The following is a 25,730-nucleotide window of genomic DNA, read 5'->3' as shown; positions in this document are numbered from 1 at the left end:
GTGATCCGTATAAACATGACATGCGAATGGAATGAAATTTTCTCTGAAAGTAGCTGTCAGTGTGAGCTTAAATTGGACCCTTCTCCTTGAAGTGCTTTTGATTTGTAGTGACATTTCAATTTCCTCTTGTTATCCTGGCCTGGTTTCTGCCTGTGCATCACGGCCAGTGTTCACTCCCAGATTGGACCACTCTATTCTCAATAGATGGCTTCTCTGGCCCACTTCATGATATTATTCCCAGGTGTACTGCATAGTGTGTGTAGTCCGATAGTAGTGAGTTTTGGGCTGTTCTGTGCACTGAAGTTGAGGTTCTTTTATCTGTTGGCCACGGCTGTATGGTGTTGACAATTATGCATTAATTAGCAATCGTGGTGTTGGGGTGCCTGGTTAGCTCGCCCCGTTGAGAGTGCGCCCTGTGTACAGAGGCTCAGTCCTTGCCGTAGAGGGTTCGGTTTCAACCTGCAGCCCTTTGCTGCATGTCATTTCCTCTCTGTCTCCCACAATCTGTCCCATTTATATATATATATATATATATATATATATATATATATATATATATATATATATATATATATATATATATATATATATATATATATATATAAAAAAAAAAAAAAAAAGGCAATAAAAGCCCCAAAGAAAATCTTTCAGAAATTAAAATTGGCAATCATGTTGCTGAATAATGCAGTATGAATTACAATACAGCGTGCACAGGTTTCTCCATATTTCATACTTTGCACTTAATGTCAACCGAAATGTTGGTTGGGCCTCTTCTTTTTTTAGGTATTTCTTCTTAATGTAAACTGTACTGATGCTACTGGATACTGTTTCTTTGAATTCATAAATAAATAAATAAAGTGGATGAATTTAACCATAAAACAGTGTTTCCCATACATAGGTTCTACTTGGGCTCCCTGCCCAGGTACATTTACACCCACCCAAATAGATAAAATCCAAATTACATTTCTTTTCCAAACAACAATGTATTTGTATAGTGCACACAGACCAGCGGCCCTCCTAATCTGTGAATAAGCAAGAAGTAGTAGAGAAGAAGAGAGCGGAAGTAAAGGAAAGCAAGGCTGCCTGGCATCACAAACGCCGACGTACCGCGAAACATTCAATTTATCTGCTCTAATCATTGACGTGAATGTCGTTTATCTCCAAATCGAAACCACCGTCTGCCAGTAACACTGTTAAGAACACTCTTTCCACGGAGCTGTTTTTTTAAGCTTTATCAACACACTAAACAGCAAAATGTTATTTATTTCTAAATTCTATTATGTAGTCTTTTTTTTTTTTTTCTTTCAATAAATAGTTCATTAACTTTTGTTTGACTATTTTGTTAGTGAACCCTAGCCATCACACACCGTGCCGTCACATCCCATGCCACAAGTTAATTCTCAACCTGTGGGGAAAAACTTCAACATAATCCCTGAATCTGTTCTGCGGATGATTTGTAAATGCATCGCCGCACCGACTCCCCTACCCTTTTCTTTATTTCCTTCAGGAATGTGATGCCAGACTTCGGCAGTGAGGTGATGGCAGAGGCACTTGCGCAGCGAGCTCTGGTGAAGCCTGTCTACACCATCCCCATCATTCCCCCATCCACCAGTAATCAGTACAGACATCAGGACCACTTGGATATAAAGGACTACAAAAAAGTAAGGCCATACATTCACAACACGCCGCCTTCCTCCTAGTAATGTCCAAACAGAATGGAAAAATGTTTTCCAGAGAAAATGTTATTGACTTAAAATGAGTAAATTCTCACATTGATGATGGCTGAAGGGAGGAGCTGTACAGTGCAGTGCAATGTTCTTCACATTGAACAGTGACTCCAATGAGATCTTGACATTTTCATTGTTGAAAAGGTACACCATTTGAAATTTTAACTAGGTATGATTTGTTGCAAATCATTGCCACGTAACAGATTTTTGATAAGGAAACCAGTGTTGCTGTGAACCTCACTATATACTACTATACTAAGGGTTCTTGTGAATGTGTAATTTTCCTCTGAAAATCCTCTTCAGGAAAGTGGTTCACCTTTTTCAGAAAACAAAATTTGATGACCATATAAAATGTAGGGGTGGGGAAAATAATCGATTTTTGGATGCGTCGCCATTCTCTCTAGAACGATTCGATTTTGATAAGTTAATAATCGATAAAAAAAAAAAGTTAAGTAAAAAAGTGTTGATTTTTATTTAAAAGTGACTGTCTCCAGACAAGTACAAATCAGAAAACGGAGTGATGGAAAGAGGATGGGATAATGGACAACAACTTAGAGTTTAGGCCGAGAGTACACCTGTAGGCTGTTCATCTACTTGATCACATTACATCTGACCACCTCATGTTTCATGTTCTAAGAAGCCAACTATCCCCCTTTAAACATGACTGGGCCTCTGACATGGAAGATTACTGGGAGAGAAGGGGACTTTCGCAAGCATGTTTCAGGCTTCAGCATGGAATGACTACAAAACAACAACGTCAGTAGACCAAACCTTTCATTAAAACGTGAATCGTTGGCCTCGGAATCGAATCGTGAGGTGCCAATCGATTCCTATATATATATATATATATATATATATATATATATATATATATATATATATATATATATATATATATATATATATATATATATATATATATATATATATATATATATGAACGTTTATTGTTATTAGAGGCTCTTGGGTAGCCCTCAGCCAAAAGACTGACGCTTGTGTATCACTCCTGCTGACTCCTTCAAACTCAAAACATTTAATGTAAAGCTAAATTGCCATATGCTTAGACAATATAGCACTTCATTACACAGCACTACTGTGAACTCTGTGTCACCTCTTCTCATTATAACTTCATTAGCTCCAGTGTCCAACAACCCTGCCCCCGCCCTGCAGGGAGGCAACCACTTCCCCATTTTTTTTTTTTTCGTTCCCTTTTCCTCTACCAGCTGGTTGACTGTTCCCTTTTGTTTACACTCGCTCATTTATGGTTTAATTGTGCCCCCCTCCCTTATCACTCTAACCCTCATTTCTTCTGTTGGTTTGACACCGCAGTTCTTCACTGTAAAGTCCCTGCCTCTCTGTTAGCTTTGTCCCCTACGCCTGAGGACTGAATGGGATCTGACTAATCCTAGTAGAGTTGGAGTCTGTTCAGACAGGGAGGGGTCGTCCCTCTGGGGAAGTTGGGGGTGAGCGACGGCACGGGGTGGATTAAGGAGGGGGAGGGGCAGCCATCTGGATACGCAGCGGCATCTGGCACATGCTGCCATCTGCATATCAATGGCTCTTTTAACTCACTGTTGTTTCTGCACGCGCTCTGCGCCCGTGCACAGACCACCAACACGAGGCCACCACAGCAGTGTCGCTTCGCATCCTGAAAAGCCTTTCTAATTACGCAGACTGTAGTAAAAACATTTATCGTGGTTTCCCCCTTCCCCTCCTCACAGCCGGAGAAAACGGAGGCAGTACGAACCAAAAGGAAATATGAAAAGAAACCCAAGATCCCTCCTCTGTCAGCGCCTCAACATTCAGGGCCGTCGGTGTTCAATCCCAAGGACCTCAACCAGTACGATTTCCCCAGTTCAGATGAAGAGCCCTTCTCACAGGTAACACAATTTAATTTCAGACGAGTTTGAGATTTATGTGATGGGGTTCAGTACAATTTAGTTATATGGCTACTAATATAAAAAATGAGCAAACTGAGGGTGAAAGCTGTAATCACTCAGCCAGTATTGACTGCTTGGCTAATAATATGCTGATTGCGTGTAAAAGTCCTAAGTTCTTCATTTACGTACGTTGTCTTTATTGTATAGATCCATTCAGGTTCCTCGGAGGCAGAAGAGGAGAATGACCCAGATGGCTGCTATGCGTTCAGGAGGAAGGCCGGCTGTCAGTACTACGCTGTGAGTGCCCTCCTGTGACTCCCGTGCTTCTATTTATAGTGCCAACAGCAGGCTGGCCAGTCTGGCGGCCCTGGCTGTTAGTCTTCCACACTCTGCTGGAACACAACAATGCAACAACAAAGACTTTCCCTTTTTTTTTTTTTGTTCTTTATTAGCTTTCTTTGCTCTCAATTTTAATATATGTGACATCTTCTCTATCTTCCTTCAGTCTCGTCCGGACCAGAATTGCAACTGGCCCTGGGTAAGCCCGTCAGAGGGTGGGCTTGGCAACCCGCGCTTCCGCTTCTGTCTGACCTCGCTGAACATGCCGCCGCGCTGCATAGGTTTGGCACGGCGCCGCTCGGGCAGAGGAGGCAGGTGAGTTCAGTCTGACTGTTTGGTTTCCAGGTCTTGAAAATTTGGCTAAATCAAACATTTTGATGGATGCATGACTTCATATTTTGTAAAGCTTTTAATCCACAATTTCATTTTATGACATTTGTGATGTAAAGAATTAAAGAAGTGTAAAGAAGTGTGATATGATCAGCATGTTGCCTGGGTACTTGATGCATTCATCATATTCGTGCAAACCTACAAATTCAGTTAAGAAAATTAAGTCTGAGAACATGTCGAAACTTAAAATGAAATGTGTGTAGGAATGCTGCCAGTACAAATACTGAGCAGGGGAAACTCAGCCAAGTGTTGGCTGCGGTTGCTGAGGTCGTTTACCATACCAGCTCTTTGGCAGGCTACCAGCGATCATTTGGCGGGCACATTCTATTATAAATATCAAGCTGGCTGGTAAAATGGTGAACATGACAGTCCCATTTTGGGATTCACCTGCCGCTGTGGCCTGCAGACAAATGGGGAAACTGAGCTCCCACGGAGTTTCTGTCTACAATCGACCTTATCGCCCTCCCCGAGGGAGACTGAAGGACCAGTCCATCTCTGAGTTATAATGTCGTCTTGAATACAATGTTACTTATGATAGCAATACTCGATAATGTTAGAAAACATTGAGCCAAGTGTGTTTTTGTTTAGCCAGACCAGCAAAGAGCCTAGGGCTGTAATGTTGGATAGCCTGTTTGTTTTTCTTTTCAAAATGCGTCCCAAGTTAAATATCTCGACATGGATTTCTATCAAATTTAGTGCATACATTCATAAGTGCATCCTTATGACTTTGGTTATTCCCTGACGTTACAGCCAGCACTGCACAATTTACAATTGCACAACATCTAAAAGATGTCACTGTACAGTTTTGATTAAGCAACATGGCCTTTGCTCTGGTACCGGCCTCAGACCAAACTGGGAAAGATTTTTACCCCACGAGTGTTAAGGCTGTATAACAGCAATGTTGTCTCTTTTTATCGTGATTTTTAAGCATTGCAGTTGTTCCATTACATAAGTGTTCTGTTCTGTACTCATGGCAGAACAGAATGTTTTGCTCAAAAGTATTTTTTCTTTATTTATATTTATTTTTTTGCAGTACCGAGCTAGATTTTGTACTGGCCCACTGGACATTGTAAATAATGAATGGTATGCGAGGAATAGCCACTCTTGTGCAATAACACTTCAGTCCCAACCAAAGCATGTTGATGTAATGTACTGATGACTTCAGCGTGTTTCGTTTCATCTGACCTGAAATGACTCAGTTGGGTTTTAACAGTTGACTGATGGCGATTTTAATTCTAATTAAAATTAAGAGTTTTTGGGTTTTGTTTCAGGATCTTGTTGGACAGAGCGCATACAGATCTAGACAGCCTCCGTCAGAGCCTGGACTCTGACCCGGAGCCCGAACCGCTCGCCTCACCACTTCCAAGTTCTCCGCTCCGCAACTCCAACGCCAGTACCTCAGAAACCAATACCTCGCACCCAGCCAGCTCCTCCCACCTTCCCCCCTCTTCATCACCCCTGTCATCGTCGTCGTCATCTGCAACACCTATGGACCTCTGCCAGATTCTTTTGAACATTAAATCTTGCCGCTGGAGGCACTTCAGACCACGGACGCTATCCCATCACCCCTTGGGTGGAGGAGACTTGTCTCGCAGAGGATTTAGGGATTATAGCCGGACAGTGTCAGGACTAACCCGGACCCTGTCTGGAGGGGCCAGCTCCCAAAACCGCACCGGCCCGCCCCCCGCCCCGGTCAATGGTGAGTCAGTTGTTTCCTCTGCCATGCTGCTTACTGTTTGCTTGTGCATCTTTGGAGCTGTATGTCTTAAAATTGTACAGCTACGGGTTTTTTTTTCATTGGTCTGAACACCGAGTGGAACAGGTCATTTAATTGCTTTATTGCATTGTAAGCAAAGGTGGCTTGACGTCTCACTAGTGTGATGAGCTGTCATTCTCCAAGAATAGTGATTTTTGGGAGTAAATTTAGCAAAGCCTGATCACCCTTTGTGCACTCTGTGCTGTAATTAAAGTGGTTTTATATTCTGTCCGTGCATCAGCCAGAACTACAGCTTGCTGTTATCAGATGTCAACATCAGTCGCTTTGATATCCTAGGCATACTTGAGTGTGGTCCAACATACTTCAGGCCACTTTTTGTGACTGGACTCTCTCATTTATTTATTGTATGTACATTTTAGATTGGTCTTATTTATTTTTATTGATCATTTTAGACTGCTTTTAGGTTGTTCTAGGGATTAGCTTGTTCCTGATCTGAGCAACAATGTCTACAATAGCCTAGTAAAATTGTCAAAATGAAATATGTCCATTTTGAGTTTTCTTGCAAACCAACAAAAGTTTACATTCAGTCTTTATTACCAAATCGCCAATGTGTGTATCCTTAACGTCTAACAGGTGTGATGAATGGATTTCTTTTCCAAGAAAACACTTTCAAATTCTTTTTAATTTAATACATATTTTAAATCCTGCATTGATAACATCCGCTTCGCTAGCTTGCAGCCCTCTTCTTCCTTGCCTTTGTTGGCGCCTTGCTGCGCTTCTAAGTTGTAAAAAGCAACTGTCATGCAGAATAGTGTGGCGCCCTTCTGCATGTGCTTCAAAACTCCACAATGTACCTTTTTTAAAAGGTATAGCTAAGTTGTTATAAATGATATGGCAAACTCATCTCATGGGACATCAGGACTCCTTTCTGCGTTTTGCAAACATTCTTTGAGATGGTGCGAGTGTTTGTTTTTTTTACTACTCACGCATGTGCGACTTTTTTATTTTATTTATTTCATGTTGAAAAAGGAGAGAGCGAGTCTACCAGAGTTGGCCGATGTGTGTGAGAGGGGTAGGGTCCGTGAGTGATTAGTCAACTGCATACCGCTGGGATCTACACTTGGGTGTCTCGTTTTCGTGCAGCACACTCTTAGTCTGCACGTGCTGTTGCTCTGTGAAAAATCATGATGTTGCATTCCATAATACATTTGAGTGGTAATCCGCAGCCGAAGGTCATCCGTTTTGTTTGCTACAGACCGTACGTTGGCGAGGAAAATGCTGCGTAGTAATAGCCGATAAGGAGTTGGCGTTAGCCAGCCGTTAGCCCTCCTCTCTTCATCCCACTTTGATCACTGTCTGGACCCGGCTTGCGTGCACTTCGTGTTTTAAAGCCCTCGGCAGTGCTGTAGTATTTGGTCTTGTCACAAATTTTACCACATTTTTATTCAGCGTTGTCTCGGTCTCAGACAAAAAGTACTGGGTTTTATTTCAACACCACAACTACGTGATATCACTTAAAGCAGGGGTGTCAAACTCCACTTCCCAGAGGGCCACACTGGAAAATTAGAATCTCATCAAGGGCCAGACATGTTTAGTTTATTGATAGGCTTTAATTTAATCAAAAAAGTAAAATATATTTGACTGTATTATTGTGTGTCATATCGTCTTGTCACTTACAGTTGGGTCGACATAAAGTCCTAAAGAAGTCACGAGAAACTTCCTCAGCCATCATAGAAATGAAGCGCCCAAAGACGTTGGAAAAAGTGGCAAAAACATCAGAAAAAATTCAAATAAATTCGGCAAAATTGAGAAAAACGTCAGAAATGTTTAGAAACATTTCAGCAAAAGTGACAAAAACTAGATGGGCCAAAATGTATTGTGAACCTAAATTGATATGCGGGCCAGATCATAATCTGCGAGGGGCCGGATTTGGCCCGCGGGCCTCGAGTTTGACACGTGACTTACAGGAATACGCCACCGTTTGTTGAAATAGGGCTTATCACGGTCTACCCTGGCTGTGGATAGGTGGGCCAACACATTTTTTGTCTCAGTGCAAGTGATTAGGTTGTTTCTTTGTCTTTTGTTGGCTCACTTTTACTCACAACATGCTAACCGGCAAAATAGGATTCCATTCACTACGCTAGGCTAACTAGCGGCAGTGCTGCCGGTGTTGCACCGGACTAAAACAATGCATGCACAAAAAATGCGTTGACCCACCTATCTACAGCTAGGGGAGACCGTGATAAGCCCTATTTCAACAAACGGTGGCGTATCCCTTTTAATTGTCCGTGCATTAAATGATTTATTCACATTTTTACATCAATGCTAAGGTCAGCTCCAACAGTTGTCACACGCTGCGGTACCGCTCCCTCATTTGGGTGAGAGAGGTAGACATGTGACCGCAGAGAGCGGAGACCTGCTACATATAGGCTGCTAAATATATAACCATTTACCTCGTAAAAACAAATAGTGCTTGTGTGAGTGTTGTGAGCTCATCTGTCTCTGGCTCCCTCATCATTCAATATTTCCCACACTGGGTGTTAAGATAGTTAGATACTCCCCTTTCCATGGAAGTGGAATCACCTTAGATATGGTTGCTATTAGTGTCAACAAAAAAAAATTTAAAAAAAAGAGGGAGGGAGAGCCTGTGTGAGGCATAATACAGTACGTTGACAATAATGATATTGTTTACATTTCTAAATGTGCATTTGTTAAGCACAATTCAATTAAAATGTGACTGGGAAGTAAAATAAGACAGACGATTGTAGTTTCTGTATTTATTACCAAAACATTTCTCAGTAGTCTTGTTTTCCACACAGCATTCCGGAATGCGAGAAAAACGTGCCCTGGTTTATTGGCATTTCTTTGAACCAATCACAATCGTCTTGGGCGGCACCACGTGCCTCTGCAAAATAGCCTCGGGAAGGAACGTGTTTTGGTGGAACGTGTACGTTCAAAAGTTGTTTTAGTCGCGCACAAGAGAACTCAGACTGGACAGATGGTCTAGCTAACTGTCTGGATTTACCCTGCAGAGATCTGAGGAGCAGTTAACCATAGACCTCAGAAATCCACCGGAGTTTAGAACGCCAACACAAAGAAAGCGGAAGGAAACGGACATCAGCAAAAAGAAATGCATCCGGTGGAATTTCCGGCGGCACCAGAGCAATCCCGGAAGTGGAACGTCGTAGATATAGACTAATTTCTCATTAATACAGTTAAAATGAGGGAAATGTGAAATATTTCATTGCGAGTCGATTTAAGGTATGCGCCCCAAAACATTCTGCCTGTGCCCCTACATTTTTTTTATTTAGAGGCTACAGTGCTCCTACTAAAAAAAGGTTAGTCTGTAGCCCTGGCCATATTGTCATAAAGCCCAAACCCACAGAGGCTTAATAAATAAATAACTGAGAGCCAGCCTGTTGAATGGGAGTGTCAATTAGAGCTGGGCGATATATCGGTATAATATCGATATATTGCCCAGCTCTAGTGTCAATAGATAGTAGTTGTAGTTCCTAGTAGGGCTGGACGATTTTGGCTAAAATCATGATTAATCGAACAAGTTACCTCGATTACGATTAACGATTATTTAAATTTTTTTTTTCTTATACTGTAAATATGTTCCCGGTTATTTTTTAGAATGAAAGATGTGATTCTAAAATAAGGAAACACACAGATAGCAATTAATGCTTATTTATTAAATAATGCTTATTTATTAAATATTTCAAATATTCTACAACAGTAGATTTTACAATGAAATAAAAAAAGTAATTTAAGTTTTAATGTAAAAAAAAGTTTCCTAAAAATTTAGAAAATAAAGAACTTTTAAAAATAGTTCTTTTGGTAAATATTCATCTCTGACGTGTGATCGACTGGAAAATATGCTGTCTCAAGGCACCTGTTGCGCAGCTTCCATTCATCGTCAATGTAGTGCAATGTAAGGCTCAAATATGGGTCCATCGTCCTACTTGACCACAGATCAGATGTGGCTGCAAAGTGCTTAACAGACTTAAGTTCAGCAGCTACTTTTTCACGACATGTTTGCCACATGTTGGGCAGCGCAGTTTGGGAAAAATAGTGTTGCGATGGCACAGTGTATCTTCTCCACCGTAGCTATGGGAGCCGTGTCCTTCGCAATGTAGTAACTAATGGCGTCAGTTATGTAGCATTTGTAAATGCGTGTTATCGACACCTGCTTTGTGGAGACACTTGTTGCTGGGCGATTGTCAGCCTCTCTCTTTTTTTGAGCCATGCACTGTTCATATTCAGTAATGTGATTGCGCTCCAGGTGTAGAAATAGATTGCTGGTATTACCTTTGGTCACTATAGGATTGGCTTAAGGGTTGGTGATGGCGCAGTGGATATGACACATGCCTTTGGTATGGGAGATCTGGGTTCAATTCCCACTGCGATAAATCAGTCAATGTGTCCCTGAGCAAGACACTTAACCCCTAGTTGCTCAAGAGGCGTGTGACCTCTGACATATATAGCAACTGAAAGTCGCTTTGGATAGAAGCGTCAGCTAAAATGACATGTAATGTAATGCTGTAACAGTTTTTCTGCAGTGTTTGCATTTGACTTGAGTTTGTTCGGTGTCGTCTTTATTGAAACCAAAATGTGTCCAAACGACGGACACTGCATGTTAATTTTTTTTGGTACAAGCGGCTCCGGCTCCTGTTGCTGAGTTGACTCTGTGTTTGAGTTCTCCATGTTGCTTCAGTGTCGCAGACTGGACGGGGCGGAGTCACGTGACTACACACGCGACGGCCCTAATATGTTTTAAGGGGAAAGTAAATTAACACACAGTGGGCGGCCGCGGAAATATTAATAAGATTAAAAGACCGAAATAACCGACTTGGTAAAATTACGTCGGTTATAGGCTCTGAATTTCGGTTTTGATTATTTTTTGATTAATCATCCAGCCCTAGTTCCTAGTAGAGTAGTTTAGAGCTCAGAGAGATGGTGTGCCAGGAAAGGCTGCAGGACTTCAGCTTTGTGGTGTACATGCGGAGCGGTGTAATTGAAAACATTTTCCATGCATACAGCTATATGAGGTGCTGTTTGTCTTGATTTTGTGCATGCAAATATTTAATGGTTAGAAAAAAAAGATTGACTTTAAAGCCAGTTCAGTAGGGATGGTATCCCGATTGCGAGCGTCGGCTCGGCGCCGATGTAGACATTTTTAACTGGTCGGGGATCGGCATTCACCCCGATCCCCGTTACGTCAGCCTTTAGTGACCGCTGCCTTAAATCACACACGCCCTGCGCCACAGACACACCACCAGACTGCCTGGATGACGACCCTTACAAACCAAGATGGCGCGCGGCCACTCACCAGTGTCCGTGTCACTACCCGATGTGAGTCGAGAGCAGATGTGAGTTGCGCATGCGTCACTTTGCGACAAGTAGCCTACGAGATGCTAACGAGAGACTTCTGTAATGTCAATACAATAAAAATGGACCTAAATAACGAAGTTCGTTCACTGCTGGCTACAAGTCAGTAGTCAAACACAACAAAGGCTGTCACTTGAATGGTGTTTTGAGCTAACGTTTAGCAATCAAACAATCATAGATAGCTACAACGTTTTTTTGAAATGATTTCCATCTTCTGTTTGTAATGAGAAAAGTTTTTTATTTTATGGATTTCACAAACTTCAGTATGACACATTATGCCATAAACCGTTTAAATCTGAGCATGCACGACTCACATCTACACTCAACTCACATCGGGCAGGGACAGTCCGTCCAGAGAGGGTCTCGTAGCTTGCCTGCCCTGGCAACGAGTAACAAAAATTCCGTCTTTCTTAGTCATCCGTTTACATAAGCAGATGCTGATTACTCAAATTCTCCACACTTCTTCCTTGGAATCACGCTTACAGGCTGTTATTCCCTGGAGCAGGCATCAGAGTTGATCATTAGGCGCAAGAGGGGTCACTAACTTCAGTTTTCGTTGTAGTTGGTTGAGGCTTTTTGTTGGGATCCTAAAGAGAACTTTTTTGGTGTTGAGAGAAAAGACTCATTTGTTGCACTAAGTTAAATGATTGAGCTTAAGACATATTTTAGTTATTTTTGTTTACTTAGTTATTTTTATAAACAAAAAAACTAGGGCTGCTCCCTCTTAGTCGATTAGTCGAATAATCGGTCGTTTTGGTCTTAGTCAACTTAGATTTCTTTAGTCGATTAGTCATGTTTGATGCCTTTTTCATGCAGAATGACTTATTTCCAAGAAACGTACGAGCACATCTCTGATAAACACAAGAATTAAAATGGTGCTTTTGCATGACTCTATGCGGAGAAACTCAGATTTACAGATCTGTCGATTAAATCAACTAATCGATTAGTCGATACAATTGAATGAGTGATAGTCGACTAAGAATTTCTTCAATCGAGCACAGCCCTAAAAAAAAAAAAAAAAAAGTGTGCAGCTCTATTATCATAGCAAATGCAAGTATCGGATCGGGACTCTGTGTCAGCAAATATTCACTGTTTAAAAAATTGGATTGGGGGCCAAAAAAGCTGATCGGGACATCCCTGCAGCTCAGACTCCCATGCTGCTGGTAAATCACATGCACTTTCTGCTTTCAACCCTCTCTCCATATTCCAATACATTAATTACTGCTCCCATGGCTTGGGGGAGTCTTTTATAAACGGTCTTGTATAAAAAGGTTCGTTAGAGGTGCTGAAGTGAGTCAGGGCTGGTGGCTGTAGAAAGGGTAACTTGGTAAAAATGTGAACCACACTTGGCTGGCTCAGGAAAATGGTAGAATATCAAGCAAAGAACAAGGGGTAGGAATTCATCAGAGACCGGGCCTCCCTTGCCCTAAACGTCCTTAGTCTCTGGATACTTCTGTCACTTCTGGGAAACTAATCTGATTTAGTTTAGGTTGCATTTGTTGACTTGATGGCAGTGTAGTCAGCAATTATGGATTTTCTACACACATCTTGGAAGTCTGAATGTGTAAAAAGTAGGGCTGCACAATATATTGTTTTTATATTTTAAGTTTAAAACTGTCATATTGTACTCAGGGATTTTTTTATTTTTTGCTTTAGTACAAAGAGTAGATAACTGCACTTGGCACATTCGGAGTACACTTTAATATCTGTTTTATTTATTTAAAGAAAAATCGCAATATTCAACAATGTTATCGCATATTTTCCTCATATCGTGCAGCCCTAATAAAAAGGCAGGAGGGTCAATGTCAGATCAGGCAAGAATCAAAGAGCACAAGTTGTGCACACCTGTAGATCGACAGGTGTGTAGGGGAAGACCATGGGTCGGCAATGCAGAACAGAAGACTCCCGCACTGTCCTCTAAGGACTGCAAGTAAAGAGTACAGTGTGCCGGAGTCTTATTGTGTATATGTTAAGAATTTGTTTCTCAGGTATGTTTCTGTTGCTTTAAACCTATTTTACCTTGCGGTAACTGCTGTGCAAAGAAGGCCTTGGTAATGTGATTGTCTAGACATACCACTAGTGGCCTGCTGAAGGTATCCAGTTTTCTTCCTCTCAGGCCTAATCTCAGCACGTTCTTATGTAGGAATTCAGTATTTTTCGTCCATTCCTCCCTTAGTTGGAGCAGGTGTATTCCAGCTGCCAGTGAAGGCTAGTACTCTCCTCAGACTGCACTTAATACATTTTACTACTGGACAAGAGGTTCTGCTTAGGGCTGCGTATTATATCCCTTTTTTGTAAAATACATGTTGACATGCCACTGTAGTAAAAACAGGTGTATATGGTAACATTTGTAAGAGCTTAATTTCATTTAGCTGCTTCAGTTTTAGGGTTGTGATAATACGCATGCTGGCTTACTGTCATGGCTAACTGGGACACTTGGATAGAACAGAGCTATCCTTGTTATCCTTGTTATGTTATAAGTAACACCTGTGCTTTTCCTGTTAGGACAAGTCAAAATGTCTGCTGTGAAAACTGCCTAAAAGATACCGGAGTATGTGCTCAGTACAGTATTTTTTCAATGCCCTATTTTGAGAGTTTTAAAAATGTTTTGTTTATTGAGTTTTTTAATACCCAGCCCTGTTTCTGATATCATTTTTGTAGTTCTGTCAAATTTGACCTCATTGGTTTACTGCTTGTACCATTATTAGTTTATATTATTGTATGCGTTTTGGCAGCCATTGTCTTCTTTGTCACAAATGAGGCGACATTTCGTGCAGTGTTGAGCGTGGCCACAATAGTGCTGGTTCTAACCTTGCTGACAGGAGTTTTTACATATTTACACGTGAATGTACAGTTATTCTTCCGCTATATTGAGGAACAGAGGCGCCGAATGCACTACGGAGTGATCGGTGCGCAATAGTAGTCAGGTAACCTCTGGGGAATGGTTTTTCAGACTTGTGATTGGCCAATTATTGAATTTTCTTGCTCTTGACAGCGCTTCAATTGGGTTTTTGTGTTTTCATTTGGACGGAGATTCTTTTACACAATGCTTGTGAGAACAGGTTTTTATTTGAGAACGATTGAATTTCTTTTTTTTACTGTGGACTAGGCCTGACATTTCTGATACGGTGAAATACTGTCTTCATATGGTATGTGACTCTTTCTTTGACACAATGCGTTTCCTGGTAACACGCTGTTATGATCACTCGGATAACACCCCAGGTGGAATACCTTGAAGTTTGTACCTTGTACCATTGTGTAAATTTGTGCGAGAGCTGTACAATCAGGCCTCAGTAGTATAAACCGTTGTGCGTTTGTGACGGTGTTTGATAAGCCTACGATCTGGACTTCGTGGCTTGTTTCATTTTCTTTACCTGGAATCCTGTAGCAACACGCCCACATCAACTAGACCCACGTATTGTTGTGCGTTGTACCATAATTCTCTTTCTGTCTATAAGCCCACTGAGGCATTGCTTTTGTATATGAACAGGAAAAGTGTCTTACAAACCCCAGTTCCAATGAAGTTGGATGGCGTTGTGTAAAATAAAAACAGAATACAATAATTTGAAAATCCGTTTCAACCTATATTCAATTGATTGCGCTACACAGACAAGATATTTAATGTTTTTTTTAAATCTCATTTTGAATTTGATGCCTGCAACATGTTCCAAAACAGCTGGGACAGGGGCATGTTTACCACTGTGTTACATCACCTTTCCTTTTAACAACACTCAATAAGGACATGAATTATTAGTAACTAAGCTTTTTAGGTGGAATTCTTTCCCATTTTTGCTTGATGTACGACTACAGTTGCTCATCAGTCCGGGGTCTCTGTTGTCGTATTTTGCGCTTCATAAGGCGCCACACATTTTCAGTGGGAGACAGGTCTGGTCTGCAGGCAGGCCAGTCTAGTACCCGCACTCTTTTACTACGAAGCCACGCTGTTGTTGTAACACGTGTAGAATGTGGCTTGGCATTGTCTTGCTGAAACTAGCAGGGATGTCCCTGAAAAGGACATTGTTTGGATGGCAGCATATGTTGCTCCAAAACCTGCATGTACCTTTCAGCATTAATGGTGCCTTTACAGATGTGCAAGGTACCCATGCCATGGGCACTAACACACCCCCATACCATTAGGGTTGGGTACTGAAACCCGGCGCCAAATGACACCGGTGTCTACTGGACCAAATAGCAACACGGATTTTGGTTCATTTCGTTGCCACTGAAATGCCTGCGCTTCTCTCTGGTGCTCCGAAACGGACGCTACAGGCAACCGAAGCATCGCTGCACCTGACGCGAGTTAAGACTACACTTGGCACCTGGTAACGTTAGCCTACCGTTAGCTAGTAGCTGGCTTAAACACGGTTGAAATGCCGACAGCTAAAGTGTGACTGTATTTCACTGAAGAGTAAGTTATTGTAAAATACCCTTTTCCCATCTGGTGGTTGTTTTTGTCGTTAAACAGCAATTTATTGGTGCAATAAGTTATTACATTATTAATAAATCATTTAATTTGGACCATAATGGCCTAAGCAATAAACAAGCTGTTCTTTAATGTTGCCAGTTGTCGTTTTGTGCTTTTTTTTTATTTATTTTTTTTTTAACCTTTTTTAAAAAGTATTGGTTCAGGTATCGGGAAAAACCCCAAACGATACCCGACCTACATACCATCCCAGATGCTGGCTTTTGAACTTTGCGCTGATACAAATCTGGATGGTTCTTTCCTCTTTGGCACGGAGGACATGACGTCCATGATTTCTAAAAACAATTTGTCATGTGGACTCGTCAGACCACCGCACACTTTTCCACTTTGCGTCAGTCCATCTCAGACGAGCTCGGGCCCAGAGAATCCGGCGGCGTTTCTGGGCGTTGTTGATATATGGCTTTTGCTTTGCATGATCAAGTTTTAACTTTCAACTTTTGGGGATGCTCCTTTTATACTCACTCAACCTGTTCACCTGTGGAATGTTCCAAACAGGTGTTTATTGAGCATTCCTCAACTTTCCCAGTCTTTTGTTGCCCCGTCGTAGCTTTTTTTGGAAAATGTTGCAGGCATCAAATTCAAAAGGAGTGAATATTTGCACACAAAACACAATAAATATCTTCTTTGTAGTGTATTCAATTGAATATAGGTTGAAAAGGATTTGCAGATCATTGTATTCTGTTTTTGTTTGTGTTTTACACAAAGTCCCAACTTCATTGGAGTTTGGTTTCATTTGGGTTTGTACATCATTGAATGGAGTGTTCTGTCTTAAAAAGCTGCCAGCTTTACAATTACTGTTCCGGTTTGTTATATTTCAGAGGTTTTTCCCTTATGACCAAAAAGAGAAGTTTTGAGAGAAAAGATGATGCATATCTGCACAAACAAATAGCTTTGGGTTGCTTATAATACACCTACTTATTGTCTGTATAAAATGTATATAAATCAAAAAAAAGGTCTGTTGTCCGTGTGCGTCTTGCTCTGGTCTCGAGTCTCAGCTGAATACCAACTGAACCACACAGTAAACAATGTCCAAATTCTGGTTTTGACTGGTGCATCTCATCCCTCCTGTCCAGTGTTCACGGCAGAGCAGTACCAGCAGCACCAGGAGCAGCTGGCCCACATGCAGAAACAGCAGCTGGAGCAGAGCAAACAGCAGCAACAAGCCAACAACTCTGCAGCAGCTACCAACCCACAGGTCAGTAGGGATGGACACACACCGCTGAGAGCGCAAGCTCTTTTTTTTCTTTTTCAGCGGCGCGCGACAAAGCGGAAACAGGAGGCCAGAACGAGGCCAGGACTCTCACGGTACAGATCCATTTAACCGTGCGCCGCTTCTGTCGCGCCGCGCTCCACTTTATTCCCTATGGGTGACGTCAAGCGACTTCAACGCGCCTGCAAAGCATCCCGGGAAGGCGGCGCTGCATTTGAAAAAACGCTGCGTTTCAAAAAGCTAGCCGATGCCCAGCCTTATGCAAATGAATCCGTTGGACGCGGCGCGACTATCCAGTAGAAGTAGACGAAAATCTTTCAAACTGAAATGAAGACCGATTTAGCAACTGCACGGCCTATTTCTCACTTCAAATGTTTTCAGAAACGCGTTGCGGTGAACTATTTTTGTAAAATACGAGATCATATTCTCAACGAGCCGCCATGACGCTCTGTTGAAATTCTCGAGTAGCCAGACCCACGTCGCGCGTTCGTCCAATCAGCTGCTGGTCAGGGGCGTGGAGCATCAACCATGGCTGCATGACGTCACGACACCACGCTTCAGTCGTGTCGGACAAATGGATCTGTACCGTCAGAGTGACCGCAAGTCTCTCTTGTAAACGTACCGGGTTAAGAGGAGTTGTTTTATGGCGAATGAAAGGCTTGATCCGACCAAGTAGGTCATCAAATCAAATTGAAGCGCCGACGTCAATGCTGCTGCCCGTTCTGCCGTTGGTTACCTTTTTCTTCTTCTTCTAGTCCGTAGAAAGAGCAAAGTCGGTAGCCTTTGCTCATTAGCGCCACCTCTGTTCAGGAGAAGACTGCAGCTAGTGTCGCGAGCACCAGCGCGGGTATAAATGGTCACGGCGATTCCATTACGTCACATTTGCACGCGCCAGCTGGGCTGCGTCTAGTATATAAGAGCCTTTACAGTAAAGTGATGTCATTTTCTGTGTTACCAGACTGTTCTAGCTCTTCTGTTAGTTTTACCTTTACCCACTTAGTCATTATGGCCACATTACTGGAGATTATTTATCTTTTAATCTCGTTGTGAAGATATTTAGTTAAAGCACCAACTGTCAACCCTAGAATCTCGCCGCAATATCGACATTGACGTATTAGGACAAGAATATCACGATATCTGATTTTCTCCATATGGCCCAGCCCGAGTTTGTATTATTTTGTGCAGTTGTTTGTGCACTTCTCACGTGTGCGTTTTTATGACCAAATGGAGGTGATTGGGAGCTTGGTTAAACGGAATCAGCCGGAGTTCTTCCAATATGGAAATCCTTCACGGTTGAAGGTCAGTTCAGCCATCCTCAGGAAATGGGACACGTCCTCACTCCCAAGAGCAGAGTTAATGCCGTCGGCTCCGTTCCTGTCTGGCAGCAGAAGTGCTGACTCGCTGGTTTCAGCCGTTACAGATACATTTTAGCAGGGCGCTTTAAGTCTCTGGCACAGGCCCACATGTTTTCTGTCTGGTTTCCATCTAGGCTCTGGTGTCCAAGACGTTGGACCAGGCCAGCGCCCAGTTTGCTGCCTCGGCCCTCGTCACCACGGACCAGCTGCTGGCCTTCAAGTCCAAAGAGGAGCTGGTGCTGGCAGGGGGAGTCAACGGGGTCCTGACCGGTGCAGGTGAGTGTCGCTTAGTTTACCAATTACACCAAAAAGTTTAAACGGAAAGGAAGGAAGATCTACCTCTGTCAAGTTTTGTACTATGGGGGCCCTGCTCCCACGGCGGGGTCACCAGCTGATGAATTGGATAAGAAAGTTACATTTCAGGTTACATGAACTTGATTATTTTTTCTTACTTACCTCAAATTCTTACTTTTTGTTCTTGTGAAATACTGGATTGCTTTGCCTCTTGAGGTTTCTAAAAATCCTTTAAATTAAACAAGTGTGAAAATAATTTAAAAAAAATACATTATCACCGTCAACTGTCTTAACAATGCCCTTAGCGTTGCATCAACGCCTCACTGACAGCGTCAACCCAAACGGAATGTTGTATACTTCTGATACACAATGATGTGATTTATTGCATGGCTGTCGTATTGGATTGCATTAGGTTGTGCAAGGTTGCCTTGTGAAATGGCGTGTTGATATTGAATATGCCTAAATTTTGAAGTCTAGCCAAAGAAAATGTTGATAGGAGCATTCAGATTCCTGCGCTAATCCTCTCTCTCTCTCTCTCTCTCTCTCTCTCTCTCTCTCTCTCTCTCTCTCTCTGTGTGTTCGCCAGGTGTTTTCAAAGGCTTGCACCTCTCCAGCACCACCGCGGCCCTTCACCAGACCAACCAGTCGACGCACACTACCCCCTCCGCGGCCCCGACCTTCCTCCAGCCCTCTTCCAACCTGGCGGCCCATTCGCCCGCCAACGCCGTCCCCACCTCCCTCGCCTCCACCCCCAGCGCCCATGCAGCGGCGGCGGCGGCGGCGCTGGGGATCCTGGGATGCAACGCCGCCAACGCCACCCCTGCCACCACTCAGGTCCTCATCGGGAACAACATCTGTCTGAGCGTGCCGTCGGCCGGACGCCACATTCCCCGGACCCTCGGCAACGTGCCACCCTCTGCCTTAAAGCTGTCCGCCACCACCAACCTGCAGATGCCCAAAGTCTCTGGAGCGTCGTCCCTGGACATGGGCTCAAGGTGGGCCTTTGTTACGCCAGTGTGGCAGCAGGAGAGGGATTTGTTTTGAGTTACGTTGTTTTGTTTAGTCAGTCCTTCCATAAAAATGTGGAGTTTTTTTTGTGATCCTTGATTATGCGGCGCGTTTTCTTAAAAAATGCGATGGAGTATGCGGGATCTTTATGCAATTTTATGCGATGAAATTGTGGGAACTTGCAAAAACTCCAGTTTGATGAAAAAGAGAGAGAAAAAAAAGGTGATTTCCCCCAACACCCTGCTTTTCGATGATGTTCACGTTGCGCAATTACGTCACTTCATAACGTCCCCATGGCAACAGGGGGAAATGGCTGCTCTTGTGTGAAGTAAACGCAACATTTTTCAACTTTCTGCTAAGATATATCTGACTTTTGAGAAATCATGCAAGCCCCGCATATTTTGCGCGGAAATCGGCAATTTGTGCGGCGTATTTGAAAAAAAATGCGGGCCCCGCATAAATAATGCGGACTTTGGCTGATTATGCATTGAATTATGCGATCGCATAATCGCGTTATTCTGGAGGGACTGTTTAGTCAGGCGTTCGTTTAAGCACACGGTGGACTGTATTCCTGTGTCTTTCTGCTTTTGTGGTTTACAATGATTTACTGTGATTTATTGTGCTTTTTATGATCATCAATTTGTTGTAATGTATGTAATTATTTGGCCTGTGAAGCACTTTTCTGACTCGGTCTGTGATAAGTGCTATGCAAATAACCTTCACTCACCCACTCACTCACCAGAATCAACAGCCGCAGGCTGTAATTAGTCTCGACTACAACCGGAGCTGCACATGCATAAAGGCTGCACACACAAGAGGGCGAATAGACAGCGGTTCCTCATGGCATTGTCTCAAACAACGCCTATATGTTTATTCAAATATGCAGAAGAAGAGAACTTGTCACCCTTGTTGTAGCAGTATCCGATAGGGTTGGGTATCATCTGGATTTTTTTTTTTTTTTTTTTATGCAATGTTTGTTTCTGGATAAACAAGAGTAAAGGCCTCGCATCAACATCCAATCCCTGGTTTAGGTATTCAGTTGGACCTGGCATCTAAATATTGACAACTGAGAAACGACATAAATCTGGCTGAAAGAAGAGCTGAGCTGTTTACGTCAGAGCTCTTCAGTATTCACACACACACACACACACACACACACCGAGAGAGAAGAGATCTGTTGACTGAGATCTAGGACAGTTAAAGATGCCATTTTGACAAAGAAACGGCATAAAATGCGTAAGATCATCAGCGTTAATCTTGGCTTCCCTCTCCTCCACAGGGATAATCACGACGAAGACAAGCCAGCACTGAACAGTATAGCAGACAACACAGTGGCCATGGAGGTGACGTAGTAGCGGTGCAGTGAAGAGTCCACTCTTTAGGTGCTGTGCATCGTAGCATCGGGAATGCAAAAAGGGACAGCAGGACTCTGGCGCAGACCGACAGAGCGACGGGTGGCCACGGCCGCTCGCTTGCAATTCTCATCTCTCATACTTTTTAAACCTTTTTTTTTTTTTTTGTTATTTTGTTACTGTTAAAAGTAAAAGATCTGTAAATTATGAATATGGCAAAATTAGTATCTGTACAGTAACTACATATTTGTAATATCCCCTTGTATATATTACTTGAATACAGAACTGTCCATTTGTGATGTTTTTTTTTGCACTTGGAGTCAAACTTAAAAGGAAAAAAAAGTCAACCAAGTAAGTTGAGTGTGAGAGATGCGGGAGTTGTATAGAGAAGAGTTTTATCACATCATGTGCATGGTGCGGAGCCTGCTGTTTTTATCTATTTATTGTGCTGTGTTTACAGGTTTTTTTTGTTTTGCTTTTGTTTGTAATTCTTTTTTTATTTGTACACTGTACCTTTGTTGGTTCCTGTGCTGTAGTAAATGTTAGGTAGCTACGGACTCCTGGGTATTTTTGTATATTGTGAACACAAAGCAGGTTCCCCCTCCCAACGTTTGTTTTGGGTCCCTGTGCTTCTCTCTGTGGATCATGTGAAAATCAATGGTGACATACATACAGGTCAGGAGGAGGAGGAGGAAGATGAAGATGAGGCGGTGTGTTGGCGGCTGACTGTGGTTCACTTGAAGAGAGGCGCGCCCCCTCTTCCTGGGAGCTTCCATTAACATTGTCCCAAACACAAGTAACAAAACAGGGATGAAGTCTCTTCCCAGAAGCCTCTGCTGCTTCAGATTTAAAGCACTATTTTTTTGTGATGTTTTTGTTCATGGTTTTGATAAATATTAATGCTGCTTTTGTATTCTTTTTTTTTTTTTTTTAAAGGGGTTGTTCTTCATTTTCATGCAAGCGGAGTCCCCTTTCCATTTGTTTTATCCCCCAAACATTTTTGTAAAACAGAAGTTCAGTTATTTTTGTATTTTTTTTTTTCTTTTTCTTTTCTTGTGGTCGACATGATTGTAAACTTTTCGTTAATTGAAAGACTTCATTCTTTTGTTCGTTACTTGTTCATGTATAGGTGATAAGGGAGGCGGATGGGCAGTAATCGCTGTACGTGTCTCATCATTCCAGTTTTTTAATAACAAAAAAAATGCTAATGAGGGGACTGAGGAGGAGTGGTGGGAAAACGGCAGTTTTCTCCTCTCTCTTCCCCTTTTTCTTTATTTTTTTTTTTTTTGTTTTCTTTTTTTTTCTTTGAAAAAATAATCTCCAGACGGCTGCAAGGCCAAAAACCACAAGTATTGGGTGCCTTCCTTTGGGGAATTTTATGTACTCTCTTCTGTGAAGAGTTAGGCACAAAGGCAGCATTACTTAGTAGTGCTTCTCGTCTTTGTCAGAATCTGAATGCCCAGTCCAATGGCAGGATATATCCTTGAGGTTTACTTGTCCCACCTGGAGGCTGAAAAGACTAAAAAAAATAAAATAAAAAAATGTGACAGAACTCTCACTAAAATAAGACAATAAAGCCCAGGGCATTAAATGTGAATCGTTGGGGGCTCTGTGTCATTTTTATGCATGTCTGTGTGTGTCCACAGGGATCTGGAAATATAGATACACTACTGTACCCATCTGAGAAAAAAATGAATAAGTTTACTAGAGATGCACCGATTACAACTTTCTAGGCTGATTACGATTTTCATTGAGTTAGGCCAGCCGATAGCGATTTTAGCCGATTCCGTTTTCATATTTTCTAACCACTTCACAGCGCACGCAAATATTTATTTTCTAGCTTTTCTTTAATAGAACATTTTGCACAGAACGTAGAAAATGACAATGTATAAAAGGCTCCATTAGCTTGTATCTCACGTTATGGCTCCGTAGCAGACGTTTTTGTAAAAATAGGCTAACGATTGTGTCATAACCACGCGATTTACTGTCGCATAGTAGAGGAATTACCGTATAGTACAGGAGAAGCTCGCAGGCAGTTTCGACTTAAATTAGCTGTTTAGGTTTAATTATTAATGTTAACTAGCATGTTAGTTAGCGATAATTAGCCTGTGCCCATGTTATCTCCTCACATATACCTACGCTCTCCGTCTCTGTAAGAATGGGAATTATTGAGATTTCTCTTGGCACAGCTGCCAGAAGACTTCCAACTTTCAGACAGGTTGGTCACGTCACATTTACGTCGTCTCCCTCAGTTGGAGGCTGCGCAGTAACGCTCAGCGCTCACCGGAAAAGTGCAAGGGGGTAAGCTTCGCTTATATATGTCAATGTCTAATATCCTTCACTGGTCTCCGTCCAGAGCAACGGGATCTGTTGGTCCAGTTTATATACCGTAATGTCTATGGTCATGGCCGAGCACGTGAAAACCGGCCACGGGCCGGTCTATCGGTGCATCTCTAAAGTTTACTTCTAGGATATCTGCTTATTCACCTTCTTGCTGAGAGTTGGATGAGAAGATACCACTCTCACATCTGTCTCTTTTTTTTTTTAAATATGAAACTGGAGCCAGCAGTCACTTAGTTTAGCTTAGCATAAACACTGGAAGTGGGGGGGAAACCGCTAGCTAGCTAGCTAGTTGAACATTCTACGTTGTATGTGTTTATTGGTGATCTTTGGAGGAGACAGCAGGGTGGAGCTGTACATCTCCCTTGTGTTATAGTTGGTTCAGCAGCAGTGTCTCCTTTTTCAGGAAGAACAAAACAACTTGCACCAACTCCCTGTAGCAACTCCGCTGTCTAGATATCACTTCCCCATCACAGGCCGAAATAACTCCCCAAGGTTTCCAATTTAGCCCTGCTGGAGCGCTGCCAGCATTTCTTTAAGTAAGTAAGTAAAATGTATTTGTGCAGCGCTTTTCACAGACAAGGTCACAAAGTGCTTCACAATGTGCATAGACAATAAAACAGTCAATAATATAAAATACAATTATCAAATAAATAAAAGACATAGGCTACCCAAAAGCTAGCCTAAACAAGTGAGTCTTCACTTGGCCCTTAAAACAGTCCACATTCTCAGCAAACCTAATGCTGGTTGGTAGAGCATTCCAGAGTGTGGGTGCCATATGGCTTCAAAAGCTCTATCCCCACGTGTCTTCAGAGGAGTGCGTGGCGTGCATAGCAGATTTTGATTGACAGACCTGAGAGACCGGGATGGGGTATGTAAGTGAATTATGTTGTACACTTCAATTCTGTTGGAGAAGAGAAATCAGTCAGCAGTAAGACAACTGGCCCACCTCGCAGTCTGCAGGCTGGGCGGTAACCTAACCCTGCCACTTGCTTTCTCATTACCGAGCGATTTTGGTGCAGACCTGAAAATAAAGTTGTTTTTCTCATCAACTTTTCTGGGTGTTAACGGTAGCTTTTGTAGCAGAAATAAATCACAGATGTCCTCTGGGGAAGATAGCTGCAACTGAAGCACATATCTTGGTATTTTTCCATTAAATTCACTACACATTTATTTATTTACCCCCCCCCCCCGAAATGGCTTCTGTGCGTGGAGAGTCTGCAGCTTCTTTCTCTTTCTCTCAGCTGGAATTCCATCTGTAATGGAAAGTAAGCATGTGTGAGTGGCTGAGGTCCACTCTCGCAGACCAGCAGGCAACCAGCCAACCAGTGGAAGACCTATTCAGATATTTTACTTAAGTAAAAGTACTAATACCACACGTAAAAGTATGTGAGTATCTTCAGGAAAATGTACTTAAAGTATTAAAAGTAAAAGTACTCAATGCAGAAAAATCCTCACAGTTTAGAAGCTAAACGATCAAAACAGTTCTGTCAGTCAACTAAGTGTTTAATTGGCTAATCATTTCAGCTGGACTTGTAGGCCTATATATATATATTGTTGGGTAAATTAATAAAAGTCTCGCATTGCCAGACCTTCTTCCACAGCGCTGCGGAGGAGGGTCTGGCGACTCCACATTCCGGGACGGGAGAAAAACGTGCTCTGGTTTATTGGCATTTCTTTGAACCAATCACAATCGTCTTGGGCAGCGCTAAGCCCCGGACACACAGCAACGACGGCGCCGCTGCAAAACAGCCTCGGTAAGGAACTTGTTTTGGTGGAACGTGTGTACGTTCAAAAGTTGTTTTAGTCGTGCAACATTAGTCCTCATAAATCCACTGGAGTTTAATATACCAACACAAAGGAAGCGGCCAAAAATTAGGGACACCCGGCGGAATTTCCAGCGGCTCCTGAACAATCCCGGTAATGAAACGTCGTCGATATAGACAAAATTTATAATAAAACATGTATTATTTGTATTCTACATGTATGTATTTTATAAACTACACGTGCTATGTGTGCAAAACTCTTAATTTGTAAAGTAGTAACTAAAGCTGTCAAATGAATGCAGAGGAGTAAAAAGTACAATATTTCCCTCTGAAATGTAATGGAGTAGAAGTAGAAAGTAGCCTACCTCAAATGTGTACTTAAGTACAGTACTTGAGTAAATGTACTTAGTTACATTCCACCATTGCTGTTGAGGAACTCACCTTCTTTAACTTCTTTAACCCTTGTGCTGTCTTCCTG

General features: G+C 42.3%; 1 protein-coding gene across 2 annotated transcripts in view; it reads left to right on the top strand.

Moving 5' to 3' along the window:
- LOC120552328 (enhancer of polycomb homolog 1-like) overlaps positions 1–22,743 on the top strand; it is a 47,205-nt gene extending 24,462 nt beyond the window's left edge. For both annotated transcript variants that reach the window (XM_039790272.1, XM_039790271.1), the window contains 9 exons: positions 1,508–1,661; positions 3,449–3,607; positions 3,815–3,904; positions 4,113–4,261; positions 5,608–6,035; positions 17,001–17,122; positions 18,627–18,768; positions 19,373–19,781; positions 21,074–22,743. In XM_039790272.1, the coding sequence (XP_039646206.1) occupies positions 1,508–1,661; positions 3,449–3,607; positions 3,815–3,904; positions 4,113–4,261; positions 5,608–6,035; positions 17,001–17,122; positions 18,627–18,768; positions 19,373–19,781; positions 21,074–21,146 (1,726 nt within the window). In that variant the 3' untranslated portion in view covers positions 21,147–22,743. The remainder of the gene's footprint in view (positions 1–1,507; positions 1,662–3,448; positions 3,608–3,814; positions 3,905–4,112; positions 4,262–5,607; positions 6,036–17,000; positions 17,123–18,626; positions 18,769–19,372; positions 19,782–21,073) is intronic.
- The last annotated feature ends 2,987 nt before the right edge of the window (positions 22,744–25,730 follow it).

Source organism: Perca fluviatilis, chromosome 22 (assembly GCF_010015445.1).
Source record: "Perca fluviatilis chromosome 22, GENO_Pfluv_1.0, whole genome shotgun sequence".
Taxonomy (NCBI): Eukaryota; Metazoa; Chordata; class Actinopteri; order Perciformes; family Percidae; genus Perca; species Perca fluviatilis.
Note: the sequence above shows the minus strand (reverse complement) of the source record. Positions and strands in the feature narration are given on the sequence as shown.